Source organism: Fistularia commersonii, chromosome 15 (assembly GCF_037954325.1).
Source record: "Fistularia commersonii isolate RoL2024-O1a breed Wild chromosome 15, RoL_Fcom_v1.0, whole genome shotgun sequence".
NCBI classification, from domain to species: Eukaryota; Metazoa; Chordata; class Actinopteri; order Syngnathiformes; family Fistulariidae; genus Fistularia; species Fistularia commersonii.
Genome location: NC_141298.1, coordinates 8,491,398 through 8,507,046, shown reverse-complemented (window position 1 = coordinate 8,507,046; position 15,649 = coordinate 8,491,398). Strand labels below are relative to the sequence as shown.

At 40.8% G+C, this 15,649-nt stretch overlaps 2 protein-coding genes across 2 annotated transcripts; one reads left to right on the top strand and one right to left on the bottom strand.

The window, feature by feature from the left end:
• Positions 1 to 900: 900 nt before the first annotated feature.
• On the top strand, positions 901 to 6,835 carry plekhb1 (pleckstrin homology domain containing B1). Its single transcript, XM_086160899.1, has 6 exons — positions 901 to 1,042; positions 3,630 to 3,782; positions 5,133 to 5,235; positions 5,346 to 5,385; positions 5,467 to 5,551; positions 6,338 to 6,835. Exons 1-6 carry the CDS (start codon positions 1,006 to 1,008, stop codon positions 6,469 to 6,471), a joined length of 552 nt encoding a protein of 183 aa, XP_086017025.1. The 5' UTR covers positions 901 to 1,005; the 3' UTR covers positions 6,472 to 6,835.
• Positions 6,836 to 11,070: 4,235 nt separating this feature from the next.
• On the bottom strand, positions 11,071 to 15,251 carry sc5d (sterol-C5-desaturase). The gene is made up of 5 exons (XM_086160897.1): positions 15,214 to 15,251; positions 14,160 to 14,379; positions 13,595 to 13,727; positions 13,407 to 13,507; positions 11,071 to 12,140 (listed from the first exon to the last, which is right to left on the bottom strand). Exons 2-5 carry the CDS (start codon positions 14,367 to 14,369, stop codon positions 11,682 to 11,684), a joined length of 903 nt encoding a protein of 300 aa, XP_086017023.1. The 5' UTR covers positions 14,370 to 14,379; positions 15,214 to 15,251; the 3' UTR covers positions 11,071 to 11,681.
• Between the last annotated feature and the right edge of the window lie 398 nt (positions 15,252 to 15,649).

Here is a 15,649-nt window from a genome sequence, read left to right as displayed (position 1 = left end):
ACAGTTATAGAGATACAACTGGATTTTTAAGCGTCGTGTAAAAATGTTGCGTGGCATCTTTAATGGAGAATGACAGGAACACTGGACCAAAACAAGAATATTTTGTCAGTGAAAAAGTTGTTATATCACAGTCCATCACAAGATGGAATTATTTTGAGGAAATTTGTTAATTCTTGGTCTGATATCTTGGGGAAAAATTACAATCTCTCATTTCAGGCCAGGTTGCCGGTCCTGTCCGGAAAATATAAGAATGTATTTTGACAAAGACTAATATATCACATTTTTCTTGTTCTTTTTTTGGTACCCTTTTCTTTTCATAGATAGCCTATTAAACTTAAACTACAGTGTTTTTGTTTTTTCTTATCCTGTTTGAGGCAAACTTTTTACAGCAAATCAAACATTTATTACTCATGGATTTTCAATTACTTTTCGTTGATTTTTCTAAACTTGTATGATTGTTAATTCATCTTCTAAATTGGTTTCATCATTATTCTTTTATTGATCGCGTCTATTTTTTTCTAGTCAGTTTTTTTTTCTCTCTCCTTCCTTATGCAAGTGCTTTAAAAGCACATTTGGCTGCCAATTTCTGACTGTTAATCCTGAAGTCTCTCATAACTGACCTTCTGACGACTGAATTTGGTCAATCCTCACACTGTTTGTCCAGATTAACATTTTATATAAAATACGCATTTCAATCAGAGTACATAAAAAAACTTTCCTCTCATAATAGTTTTAATATTCAGCATTATCACGTTCAGTGTGACATCGCCTGGGGTCTAATGGACCCAGAAAGATCGAGGGAAATTAAGATAGTGGGCGTCGCCAACATTTCCTAATCCGTAATAATCCACTGACTCACTTCAGATATCCCAGAGCCAGATTATTGCCCTGTCTGTGAAAGAAAGAATGTCAACAGGAGAGGAGCAGGTCAAACAAGCCGATGCAGAGCAGCTATAATCAGCTGGTTTACTCATTATATCTTGATTTTCCTGGATTTTAAGCATCATGGCGCTCCTGAGGTCAGGCTGGTTGTGGAGACAAAGTAAGTGTATTTTATGCTTTACTTTTTGTTTGGTCCAAGAACAAAATGTATACATTTTTGCATATAACAAACACAAAATATGACACTGAAAAATTTAAAGGCAGGAAACTGTGGATAGAAATTAAAAAAAAGACGGTGTTGAAGATATTTTGTACTGATCGACATTTTTCATCTAAACATAAAAAAACAGGATTAATTTTAAAACCATGTAAACTATACTGTGTAACTAGTGCCTTTAATATTTTTGCTAATAGATCTGCAACAGGTTATACAAAATCATGTACACAATGCATATATGAAAATACATTTGTTACGTATTGGTACCACAAATAAGTTATAGCTTTAAATAATTTTAACCTATTTTAAATAAAAACCTACATTTTTGTTACAGTATGTATAGGCAATGTTTCATTACACTGTAGTAATAACACCATAACTTTTGAATTCTGGCATGACATTCAAGCTGCAGTAACCTACTGCTACTACTCACCTATCCAGATCAGTCATCAGTGAGCACTGTTTTACTGTTGGCAATAAATTATGATAAAAATGATAAAATAGAGGTAAGCTGTATAAGTTTAAATAAGATACTCAGTGATAAAAAAGAGGGAACAATATTGCCTATAGTGTCTGTTGACTAACTAATGGCCAACTGATAACAATAAAATACAATTGATGGCGATGAAACCATGAAACAGTCAACGTACTTGAATAAGACATAAAACATACATACATTTTGTAATCACACTATAATAAATACATTTTTGAGCATAGCAATAAAACATTCATTATGCAACTAAAACTGATTTTATTTCTAATTTATGGTAACTGTGTACATAGCAACAGATACAATGTCATTGCTATCTGCTATCACAGTATAATCAAACACAACATTTTCACAACAAATGCATTATTGAACATTTTATTTTAGCTTAAAATGAGGAGATTCTGCAATGGAGAAATGTATGTTGTCTTTTTTTGTTTGTTTGTTTGTTTTTGCACAAATTGAGTGATCCCGAGCGTAAACAGCAGCCTGTGTTTTCAACGGTGAAATCTGTGTCCATTATGAAACCGACCCTGTCACATGTCATAATCACATTAATTGTCTTGGGCAGTGCCTGGATGGTAAGTGGCTTACGGGGCCTCTCCGATCTGCACCTGCATGAAGCCTCTGAGCTATCTTCAGCCACGCTAGCTGGAAGCTAAAAGGCCAACAAACCAATACGATAACATTAAAGTCTTAAATGGGCAAAAATCCTTATTCAAAAATTTGAACTAATTTATTTGCAATATGAACATAATCTTTATGGAAAGCTTAATCTATAACAGAATCCAGCATTACAGTAACATTTCTGTTTCTACAATGGAAATTCTTGTTATTTCATGTTTTGCGGTTTTGAGCTTGCGATTAATACAAATTTGGATATATGCTAAATATGTGTTCACTTCTGCTAGCTGCTCTATGAAGCAGCCAATGCTAACATCAGTGTATCCATAACAATCACAGTCGCCATGGAAACATGAAACATGCAACAACTAGATCAGTCACCGAGAGCAGTATGTGTTTTATTCTTTTGCAAAACGTTCACGAGATAAACAGTGAATAGGATTTTTTTTTTTTTTTTTTTTAATTTATCTTGGGTTTGGATTTATTTTTTCAGTATTTAGTACTTTCAGTTAATTAATTCAATGAAGATCGGGGCAAACAATATGTCAGGGTGCTGAGAAAGTCTGCCTCCATATCGTCCATTCACATGGGATATGGAGGCATTTACTTGTGAATGAGAGGGTGAACGCTTTTCTTTTTTAATAAGAGAGTGAGTAGTGGAATGCCTGTACAGGACGTGCAAGACACAAAGAATTGTTGTATGTCTCCATATGACGTAAATGAGAGGATGAATGGTTGCATGTCTCTAAATGATGTGTGAATGTTTCTCTATGACGCGTGAATGAGAGAGTGAATGGTTGCACGTCCCTGTATTGGGCCCTGTGATTGACAGGTCCGCCTATCAGCCAATGAGAGCTGATATAGGCCCGCTGCGACCCTGAGTGCAGGATAAGCGGTACAGATAATGAATGAATAAAAAGACACAAGGGAGAATAAACAACACAGGTGATAAAAGTGTTAAAAAAAATAACATATTCTGCGTTTATTTTAGTCTCTTCTAAATGTTTCTTTCTTCACTCATTATCTGACATGCTCCTTGTTTTAGATGATTTATCAGCGGTTCCTTTTGAAATGTACAAACAGAGCTGACAAAAACAAATACAGCAAAAGAAATCGACGGCGTCATGTGGGGGGGCGCTGTCGAAGTCAATATTTCAGTCTCTGGGTTCGAAACTACAAAGAAAAGAGAAAAGCTGATGATGGAGGAAGGAGGATGAATAAATGAACAGCCCTCCTGTTTGTTTTCTGCTTTGAATTCGACGATGAAGCAATCGATGTGATGTCCGTTACCAGCAGCATGAATTAATGAATGGCATCGACCTGCAAACCTGACGTTCATGTTTATTGATCACTCACACACAAACACACACTCACAGCTGAATCCACTGATCTCTCCTCGCCATCCTATCCTATGTGCAGCTTCAGTCCTGAGGCGCTGGAAGTTAAACTGGTGCGACCTTTGGATCGACGGGAGCCTCTGCTTCTACAAGACGGACAACCGGCGAGAGCTGGAGCATCGGATCGGCCTCAAGACCACCTGCATCGACGTGCGTGCTGGCTTGGAGTGTGGAGGTAGCATTTTGATTGGCTGACTTTTATTTCATTGGTTGGGTCATCCGCTTTTAGAAGGAGCACATTTTCAAGGGCAATATGAAAAAAATAATATAAATATATTTAATATAATACAAAACAAATAAAAAATGCGAACATTGATTAGAGCAGTGAAATACATGGATATTAAAACCCTTATTTTAACGGGACATAAAAAAAACAGGAATAAATTGCGAATAAAAAAAATCAACAAATGATAAGGACCTGAATGAATGTCTCATGGTTGTAGACTCAGACAATTAAAGCATCTTGCTATATAAAAAAACAAAATAGAATAGGATAAGACAAGATATAATACAATATAATATAATATAATATAATATAGCAGGCAATGAAGTTTGACGTTGGAAGTTATGATGCCACTTAACCTTTGTGATGTCACCTTGGAAAGGGAGGGGGAGGTGAGATGGGAATGGCGGCGGACCATTTAACAGTTTGTTGATTTCTGCGCGTTTGTATGCATTTACCTCAAGCACCATCTCTATTCTCTTTTCAAATCAAAACACATTTCCATGGAGTACTCTCCAAAGTCAATTCAGTTTTCAATCACCAACAACTGCTCTATGTACATACAAAGGGGCCTTTTACTCTCAATCTTCAGTCGTGTCCCTATGTTAAATATAATTCACACATTCAATATTGCTCCACCATAAAAGCTGCTTTAGCTGCAAGGATCCGGGCCCTTACGATACTTCACATCACCGGTGTATTATACCGTGTCAAATTGGCAAACAAAACAAATCACATATAAACGTCTCCCATTTTTCTCGATGAGCATTTAAGCCTCTTCTCTCTGCGGAAATTACAGCTACTGCAGTAAAAGCAACTTCTGGATGGGTACGGGGTTAGCGTTGGAGACTCATCAACCAGATACGACCCAACACAACCCTCAACACGACCGTGGAACCATCTGTTCCGCTGCTTATTTTCCAAAAATAAATCAACCGTATTATCATTTGAAAACCAAAACAAAATACAGGCGATTCTTATTCACGTGGCCCAAGCACCATATTTATTCCGTTGTAACTTGATCATTGGGCACTTGGAGTCTGTTCCTTGCTGGATCTGGACACAACTGGTGTCTAAAGCGAGAAAGAAGAAAAAAACTAATGACATAGACGTCGGCTTTCGCCAAAAACGTTGCCTGCGTAATGACGGCTAGCAAATATTGGCTTCGCTATCAGTGGTTCATTCTAGCATTTAACCTGTTAAGATATTCACTCGGGAATCATCAGGATATAGTTGACTTTGACCATTTTTCTCAACGGGCCATTTTGAAAGTGTTTTTTGAAAGCGGCCATGTGACCGCAGGTGTGACGCCGCCTGAGACCAACCCGAGGGAGAACCTGATCATGGTCCACCTGAGAGACGGCTCCACGGTCAACCTATGTGCAAACAGCGAGGATGAATCTGTGTAAGTTTCCTTTCCAAACCTCTCTCGTTCGCATTGGCCTCTCTATGTAGCCGGCATCGCCTTCTTTGACCTTCTTTGACCTTCACGACCTATTTTTGTCTCGATCCCAGGGCATGGAAACTGACATTGCTGGAGACGAGACGGAGCCCGGTGAGAGATGCGCGTTCTTTGGCTGGAACCAGGAGGTCGGCGCGCCGCGCACTAGTGCTCAAATCTGTTTTTGCTCCACAGGTTTTCACATACGACCCCTATGATGACTCCTACCAGGCGATACCCCTCGATGGCCATCACACCGTCTATATAGCGCCGGGACCAGGTGATCTAGATTTCTTTTTCTTGTTTTCACGTCTTCAACCACAACACCAGGCGGTCAGGATGCTCAACTCTCCCCCCACTATCCCAACCCAGGAACCCCCCACCCCGACTCTAGCACCCAAAATACTGGACTCTGACAATATATCGCAATAGTACCACTTTTTTTTGCACTGTCACAGAAAAAAACATCATGCTGCTATTATTAAAAAAAAAAAAATCGTGCTGCGATTGTACCATATACCATTATGGTGCTATTTTGCACTAAACTACAAAAACACCTCTGCTGCTACTCTCTATATTCAAATTTACCTCATCTTTCCAGCAGTCTGTATCTGCACACACTTCATCTTATAGTTTTATATTTACTGTTTAATTTCCACTCTATTATTATTATTTTATTGATTTAATGTTACTATGAGATTGTGAGAAACGTCTTATCGATTCCGCTGCATGTGTAGTCTGGCTCATTTTTTTCAAGGGTTAGCTTGTAGTAGCTGATATGTGAAATGGCGCAACAGAGTTAAGTATGGCAGTAAGACAAAGGCGGAAACAGTCGTTTTTCAAAATAAGATCATGAAAAAACTATCATTTGTACCAAAAAAAAAATTCTTTGTGGATCAGTACCGGTCCAGGGACCGGGGGTTGGGATCCCCTAGACGAGAGCACCCCATATAACCCCAAGTGAAGGATTAGCTCTATAAATAATGGATGAATTAATGACTCAACAACCCAAGAGGAATGTTACGTAGTGTGATAACTTTTTTCATTGCTCCATGTTTCTTGGCAGGAACCCACCACGTGCTCATCCAGAGGGATCCGTATGACGGCATTGTGGATAATCTAGCAGTGGGATTACTGGCTGGCCTGGCAGCGGGAGCTGCCATGAGATCCTTCCTCTGGATGCCATTCTTCTTCTGCTGATATCAACAGACAAACAATTGCACGCATGGGGACAAATCTGCCATTTTTGACCATCTGCAGACAACGCCCCTTGATTCTCAATTTTTTTTTTTTTCATATGTGCACTTTAGCATATTTGATGTAGGGAAGCTGCTATGTTCTTCAGGACATACGACACAGAATTTACATGCAATCATTTACAGAATTTACAGAATTCTTTATGCACTGCATTAATTTTGCACTTTGCTAGTTCTGTCTTTGCAGATGATCTACTCTGATATTTAAGACTTTAGAGTGGAAAAAGTCATTGTTGTGAAATATTCATAGCTGACCAAAAAAGGGCCAGCCAAAAAAAAATAAAATTAAAACTGAATAAAGTTCGAATTAAAAAAAAAAAGTATATATATATATATATGTATATATATATATATATATATATATATATATATATATATTTTACACACACACACACACACACACACACACACACACACACATATAAATGAACCCAATTGGGATATATATATATACATATATATATACATATATATACACATATACACATACACGAATGAAGTCAGATTTTATTTACCGTAATTTCCGGACTATTGAGCATACCTGAATATAAGCCGCACCAGCTAAAAATAACTAAATAAATATATGTGTGTGTATATATATACAGGCTGCACTTGTCTATAAGCCACAGTTGTCCATGTTGTAACATGAGATATTCCCACAGAACCCTTTTTTTTTTACTTTCAATTAAATACATACCGGTAACATCCACAAATACGTACTAGAGGTGTTTTTTTCCGAACAGTGCCCGTAACACGGCTGATGAAAAAGATTAATAATAAATAACACAAGGAAAGGTCCAGCTGATCGCTATCTTGGTCTTCCTCCGGCGCACTCAAACCACTGAAGTCATCTTCTTTTGTGTCAGAATTGAACAGCCTACGAATTTCACAATAATCTAATTGGTCCGGTGTGACGAGGCTTAACGTTTTGGCTGCACGAAGCTTGTAAGCCCCCCCCAAACAAAGCCATAAATTAGCCGCATAATTTTTTAAACTGCAGTGTTCAAAGCGTGTGAAAAAAGTAGCAGCTTATAGTCCGGAAATTACAGTTTACCAGAGTCATTTGTTCAACAAATAGTTCAACAAGATAGGAAGGTAGGTAGGTAGGTGGATAGCTAGGTGGGTAGTTAGGAAGGAAGGGATGGTAGGTAATTAGCCGGATAGGTAGATGGGTAGGAAGGTGGCTTAGGTAGGTTAGTAGCTAGGTAGGTAGGTCGATAGGTATGTAGGAAGGTGAGTAAGTAAGTGGGTAGCTAGGTGAGTAGGTAAGTAGGACGGTATGGTTGGTAATTCGGTGGTTAGGTAGGTAGATGGGCAGGTAGGTGGTCAGCCAGGAAGGTGGGTAAGGAGAGAGGGAGTTAGCTTGGTAGATGGTAAGTAGATAGGTGGGTAAGTAGGTGGGTGGATAGGAAGGTAGGTAGGGAGGGAGTTACCTAGGTAGGTAGGTGGGTAGGAAGGCAGGCAGGGAGGGAGGGAGTTAGCTAGGTACCTTACTCATCCCCAGGGGGAAATATAAAGTTCTAGCAGTACATAGCTTTAGTTAAGTAACTGCAGTTTAGTTAAGAGACCATTCATAGAATATTAGTAAAAGGCATACAGATAAGAGCTGGTCCTGCAGAGTTAAAGATCCGCATAGCATCAGGGCAGAATGACCAGACAGGACAGCAACAGCAGTTCGGACCCCATTGACTGCCATCTGAGCCTCAGTCCACATGATCCGATGGGTGTTTTGTCTTTATTTCACGTTCTGAAAATTTTGGCCAAACCCTTTCAAATTTTGATCAGGGTAAGTCCCCAAAAGTTGTACCTTTGTTAACACAACAACCTCCTTTGACCTAGTTGCTGCAAAACAGCTCTCCTATTGACATAACGAACCATAGCAATTTAGCCCCCAACCCCGAGGGGAATTTATTAGGAAACTCCCCACAGTCTAGTTGAACTGAAGAAGCCTCTTGGATAAGAGGTGAAACGTCTTTAAGAGAGAAAAATCAAGTCCTGTTGCCACTGGTAGAGCTAACCATGACCTGGATTACTGAGAACCTCTACTGACACAAGTCCTAGATCTATTTCCTGTTTCCTCATCCCGTCCACTCCCGACACAGACAACGACAGCTGTGTCAACTGAAAACTTCTGCACGACTCTGAGCTTTATCACAAGTCCGTGTGGTTCTTAGCTGCTGGACTCGGTGTCAGATCTGCAACCCCCGATCAAAACTAATATTAATGAACTTAGCAAACAGTGATCATAATTTTTTCTGCCCTAATATCACTTGTTATATCGCTGGAGCTAATTTTTTGAGAGGAAAAAGTAGATCTGTGTCCCGATGCGGGGATGATTGGAACAAAGCTTTGTCCCCTGAGATCGATGAGTCAGTGGGTCTGGAATTGTCTGATGAAGGTTAAACAGCATGGGATTGAAGAAATAATCTCAAGCTGTCAGTAACCCTGCTGTTAGATCTCAGAGGAGCTGATGCAATTATTGTGGTGCCTCTTTTTCTCCTTATAAATTCCTGCCCCATGTGATACAGTCGGGAAATGATTTGGTTTTCTTCCCCCCATGTGGCTTTGTGTTCCACTGGGAACATTTCAGACATGGGGCGTTTTGACTTATTGATTTGGTCATTTTCTGATTTATAAGCTTCAGGTGGTTAAAACCGTTTGTTATTTCTTTTGGGGGGTGGCCATCAGCAAGAGGAAGACGACGTGGAGAATGAAGTTACCGCTGCATCTATGTTCTGTGGAAATAATGACCACAGACTACCAAATGTGTTTAAGTGTTTTTATTTTCACCCTGCCCTGCTTGGGAGAGTGAAAAACCTTGCCGTTAGCTAGCCCCATCTTTTTTTTTAGGCAAAAATGCCCATGTCCCTCTGTCGCGTAGCAGGCCAGAAGAGCTTGGGCCTTTTCGTCAGTCCGTTTCTTGCAGGTTCTGCCCGTTTTGTTTTTGAAAATTCGCGGTCTGCAAGAAGTATCTGGTAATGGATGCTGCTTATGAGTTCGACCAATCACCAAGCACCTTTGTCATATAAGATGAGAGATGAGATGAGATGTACTAAGATTAATGAAAGTAACAGGAGGACCAGAAAAACTTGGACCAGTCGTAGCTCTGGGTTTATTGATCAGGAAAAAGAATTCAAAAGAAGACACATACTACTAAAAGGCACGTTACAAAATTACAATGCTGCTGCTGGCTGCCTCCTCTCACGGTGCCAAGTAACTTCGAAATACGAGTTTGTTTGGAACTACAATGCTTCAGGGAATAGAGGAACATGACCCCTGGTTCCTGAGCTGTTCGAATGTATGAAAACAACAGCCTAGTTCCTGAAAAGGTTTAAGAAACTAAAAGTTCCTATAGTGTGGAAGGGGCTAATAGTAGCGTGTCACAGCTAGCCAATGGTTTTCCTTCACTTTTTTTGTCGTCCTGACAACTTGAGAACTCAGAATCCAGCAATTCCAATGGAGAAATGCCAATATCCCGTTTAAAAGGGAATGCATCGGAATTCTCCGTGTCCGACAGTCCAGGCCTGATCAATAGCAATTCCCAATTATTGGAGCGAAAATGAACTTTGACACAAATGGCAGGCTGCTTACTGTCCTCCTGTGTCATTAGAACTGATTGTTAGCATTAGTCTGGTTTGCTCACAAAAGGGACAAGTGTGTACATATGAGCCATGCCTGCTATTATTTATTATTCCACATATGGACATCATTCTCCAGAATTCCTGCATAGCGCTAGAGGGAACTTATCAGGATTTTAAGTGTTTACTATCAAATGCACAGTATGTAAGCTCACAGGTAGTCTGAGGTACTTTATGGCTGAGGTTGGATGGGGGAAGCTCTCCCATAGCTCGTGTGGAGGTGGATGCTCTGCAGAGAGGAGTCCTGGTGATCTTCTCTGCTGTCTTCAATGCTCATTATAGGCCCTTTAGGGTCTGTGACAGTTGACTGCCCTACAGTGATCAAGATGATCTAGAAAATGCAGCTGCTGAAGTTGTTGAGGATCTTAGGGGACATGTCTAACTTCCTAAGCCAGGCCGGGTGAGGTCTTCACTCAGGTCTTCTCACCTTCCTTGTCTGTGTTGAGGGCGAAGTTGTCATTCCAACATGTATCTTCTGAAAATAAAACATGTGATGTCTGTGCTCCTGTTTTTTTATACTCTCCGCTGTACTTGATATCCTTCGTGAGTAATCAATACTGCTTGCAAACTAATAGGGCGGAGCCATGTCACTCCACTTTGGCACTAAAAAGCAGAGCAGTGAGTGGTGGAAAGCTAGATGCCTGCTGATGCTAATAATAGCTGCTAGCTGTGGTCTATAAAAGTGAATACGATACATTTCCTGCTATACGCTGCTGCATGATCCACACATACTCTGTATTGAAGGCATGTCTTGAATAATCGGTGATGTTTGTCATTGAGGTTAGTGTATTTCATCTAAGAAGGAAAAAACAGAAATGTCTAAAATCAAAAGCAAAGCTAATGTTACTTTCCTGCTTACATCCAGGCTTACGCTTGCATTAATAAAATCCTTAGGAAAAAAAAAATATTGACAAAATTCATGTTTATTATTGTAATAAGATGTGAATTTTACATACATTTCCTTTTTTCAATCATACAAAAAAGACATAGAACATCTCAGGGGGAAATACAAGGGATAATCGTTCACAGAAAAAACAAAAACAAAAAAATCAGGATGAGACGTATTAGTCATTGTAATTGGTTAAAGGAATATTTCCACAGGCGGATAATTGCGAAAATTAGAGTCCTTCTTAAGACTGTTAACCCAAATGTGTGCAGGAAATCATAAAAACACATAAAATCAATGCTGCGGTTTAATAAATCTGTGTGATTTATTTTGAAAATATTGATGTGGCACGCTTGTGTGTGTGTGTGTGTTGAAGACAGCCACAAATTAGTGATCTGCTACAGATCAGAATAAGAATGAAAAATTAAAAAGAAAAACAGGGATTTTCCTTTAAAAGCAGCAGCTGTTTCCTCGGTAACGACATGTTTAACCCCGGCGCCGAAAGTGTCCATGTCTCTCCGGGGACGGCCATCTTTCATACACACCTTCCACGACGACTCCTCCACCTTGTTTTCTGGCAAGTTCGTGAACTCAAATGACTCTCTTTCCAGTTTTGTTGTATTTTCCAATTTACTCCTCCTTACGTGTGACGTCTCTGGCCGTGAACCTTGTCGTTTTGGCCTTCAAGCCATTGTCACCTAACTTCCCGTCGGCTTGAAGCTTCCTGAGCAGGTCTTTGGGGCCCTTCCCTACCAGGGCAGACGGGTGGCGGTACGAGCCCCCCAGCCGGTCCCACAGGGTGAAGTACTGTCCGTAGTTGTACTCGAAGAAGAGGTGGTGGTCGGTGTGGTGGGCGGCGCCGTTGATGACGCTGGTCAAGGCGCCGGGCACGCGGTAGTCGCCGTCGTGGATGGAGATGGTCCAAACGTTGACGAAAATGTAAAGGGCCAAGTAGAGAACTTTGTTGAGGGGGAAGAGGAAGGGGTAGATGTGGTATGGGAGCCCCTGCATGAAGCCATCCACTGGGTGGAAGGCGTGGCTGGCGAAGGGCGTGGGAATCTTCCACACATGATGCGGCTTGTGGAAAAGCTGGTGGGGTCGAAGGGCAGAGATCAACTCATGGAGACGTGGAGAGGAAGGGTGCAGAAGGAAGTGCGGATCTCTTTTTAATCACTTTTTGAAGGATAATATAATCTCGGTATGGTTCTAACCAGAGTAGCAACTGATGCCAAAATGATTCAAAGACAAGCATTTATTTGATTGCTTTGACTCGGCGGCTGCAAGAGTGTAAATGTCCATTACATAGCTTCATCAATGTTTAACGACTCCCATACTGACTATATTTATCGGCTATTAATTGCATCACAGTGTGGCACAGCGAGATTTATATTTTGGCCAGTTTTAGCGGGAAAATTTAAATGCAACTATTGGTGATACATGGACATTTAGCACTTATCAATAGCTGCTTTTGCACCGTAGAAATCTTTCAGTTTCTAGAACCTTTCCAGGAACTGGGCCACTTCGAGCATTCGGACAGCAGAGGAACCAGGGACCATGGACATCAGTTCCTACAACCATTTGAGCGCCTACTCCAAAGCAGGGTGTTTTTAACAGTTCCAAAGGAAGTCATACGACTTCGGTGCTTGGCGATAAGCCGAACTCCTACACCACGGCTGCTATCAGACACTTCTTGCAGACTGAAGAGCGCCATTTTCAAAAGCTATTGCGATCACTGGACGGCTGTTTCCTTGCGACAAAATGGCCAGAACCAGCAAGAAATGGACTGGTGATGAGGTCCAAACTACTCTGCTCCACAGAGGGGTTTCCTGGCCATGTAGAGGGACATGAACATTTTTGCCAAAATAAATAGAGGGAGCTAATGGAGGGGTTTTTCACATGGCGAAGCAGTGCAGAGAGAAAATAAAAACACTTCAACCCATTTAATTGTCCATGGCTATTATTCCCGCCTTGCAGAAAATAAACCCTGGGGCAATTTTGCTCTCCATGTCGTCCTTGTCTTTTTTCGCAGTGGTTTGTTCACTTAAGGTGCACGTTACAGATGCTTGTGTCACACTGGTTGGGTTCCTTCCTGCCTGTGTGAATGCAAAACTAAAACGGTTTCCCCCAGAGGAGGGTGGCTCCCAGAACAAAATTCAAGCAGGACCATTAGAAATTTTCTATCCAAAAGCAGCAGTTGTGTGTTCCTGCATGGAACTGTTTGCCAGCCGTGGTTATTTTTATAATATTTGTTTCTGGAAACACTTCAGTTCAAAGGTTGCTCAAATGGATTGGACTCAGTTTTGACTCTAGGGAAGTTTCTATCACCCTTGTCTAAAGGCCGTCGTTCTTCCTCACCTTGTAAATGAGCTTGTGATGCAGGAAGCGGTGGATCCAGTAGATACACATGTCGGTGAAGAACAGAAAGGATACCATGCTGAGGAGGAGGCCGGGCCAACCTGCGGTACACAGGCTAGGTCAGACCACCAAGGGCAAAAACGCCACAGCAGAGATGAAAGTTGCCGACGGCGTGATGCCTAGCTCACCAAGTGGCGAATCGTCAACGCCGTCATACAGTTTGCTGCAGCCTCGGACTTCGGCGAAAAAAAGACCGACGGTAGGGATGCTGATCCACGGAAGCGACGTCATCGCATATTTGATCTCCCTCCGCACCTGATTCTAAGGGGGTGGAGGGCATGGGTAGTGTTTAATAACAGCATGATTGATGCCGTAATCACACCCACAACAGATGTTCAAATGTCTGCTATTATTATAAAACTCCTCATACACATCCAGGTCATTATTCAAACCGCAATGAAACAAAATGACTTTTACTTTTTATTGTTTTCATTCGTGAACAGTATAAATGAACACAGATTACTTCAAATGGAAAGCACTTACTTAGCGTTAAAACAATGAAAATCACAGTTGAACCAGCAAATAACCAGTTTAGAAAAGAATCTACAAATTTTAAAAACATAAACATTACAAGGGTTGTGTGTACACTTTATTATAACTGATAATCCATATTGGGTATTCTAAAGCTGCTCCAATGCATTTGCAATGATATTATTAATCGATGTTTCATAAAATGAGCCGGGGCAGCCGTACCTCTAAGAAATGTGGGTGATTCATGAGATTGTGGTCGAAGATGAAGAAGTAGCTGATGGCTCCGAGGCCCAGATAAAGCACCGCAGCGCCAAGGTTTGTCAGTACCAGCAGGCTGATGATCTGTCGCAAGGCACCCTCCTCCGGCCACGATGCCGGGTAGACATATGGCGTGAGTACGTAGAAGTCAGCGATATTCAATACGAGATCCATTCTGGCTGCTCTGTTGGAGTAGAGGCGATAAGAGTCCATCGAGTGAATACCACAGGTGAAAATTCAGTAAAATCATCTCAGTGAGAAGTTAAAATGTCTTTATTGTCATTTCACAGTCATACAGCACAACAAAACTAAAGTAATGTCCCACATCAGTGCCATTAAGGGCATAACCAAAAGATAAAAGGAAAAAGAAAGCAAAGTCAAATGTGTCAATAAATTGTGGGCAAAGTAAAATGGTAAGATATAAGAGATAAGAGATTAAACTATAAACATGTGCAGTTTGTTTGTAAAAATGACAAACCATGGCAAGTTAAAATGTAAACACTACTATTTCAATAGTACCCTGCCTTGACTCAAAAGTCTTTCATGAATAACCCCAAAGGTACCATGATTAAATAAAATCAGTTCCTGTGTGAAACACTTTACAAATAAATCAGATATCTGGATGAAATCACACGAGAACTCAGTATTTTCCAATCTCTTTTAAATACCTGACAATTAGCAAAAACATTGAACCCAGACTGTATCTGCATTTCTACTTTTATTCAAACACTCTTTTCTTGGTAGTTTTTCATTCCAGAATCACACCTTTAAACTATAGTACACTTAAATATGTATATATACATGTATTCATATAAGCTGCTTCTACTGTGTCACATTTACTTGAATCGTTAGCTTACTGTTCCTAAATATCGTTCAACAGCGTTAGAAATAGAATAAGCAGGGTGGGCAGACGGAAAAAGGAGCTTCGGAAACTCACAACAACCACAATTCATACATTTGCCAAGCTTTTAAATATTTTTTTTTTACGATATATCTATTATTGTGGCGCAAACTGTACCTGCGGCTGCCTAGTTGTACTCCGGCCGTGCAGTGACTGAAGGCGGCTGCGAAGCCAATCACTGTGGACTTATTAGATGACGTCACGTCAAAGCTATCCAATAGGCGCGCGTTTTGCCGATCACGGCAGGATTGTTATGATCCCCCATTGGCCAATTGGCGGATCTGATCATGGCGATAGCGGGACGGGGCCGCCGCATGGGGCAGTGAACGCCCCGCACCCAGAGAGCGCCTCTCCGACCGGTCAAACCCGGAATTAGAGTCATGTTCTACCTCGAATTTATATTTAAATCCGCTTTGGAGGTGATCCAGTCTCATGTAGAACGTATAGACAGATGTCCAGACCTCCTTTACGATCTCCTCAGTTAAAGTTACAAAAAGTGTCCTTTAACCCCGCGCCCCCCTTTTAAAGTTATTAGCCTCATAGTTAAAACTTT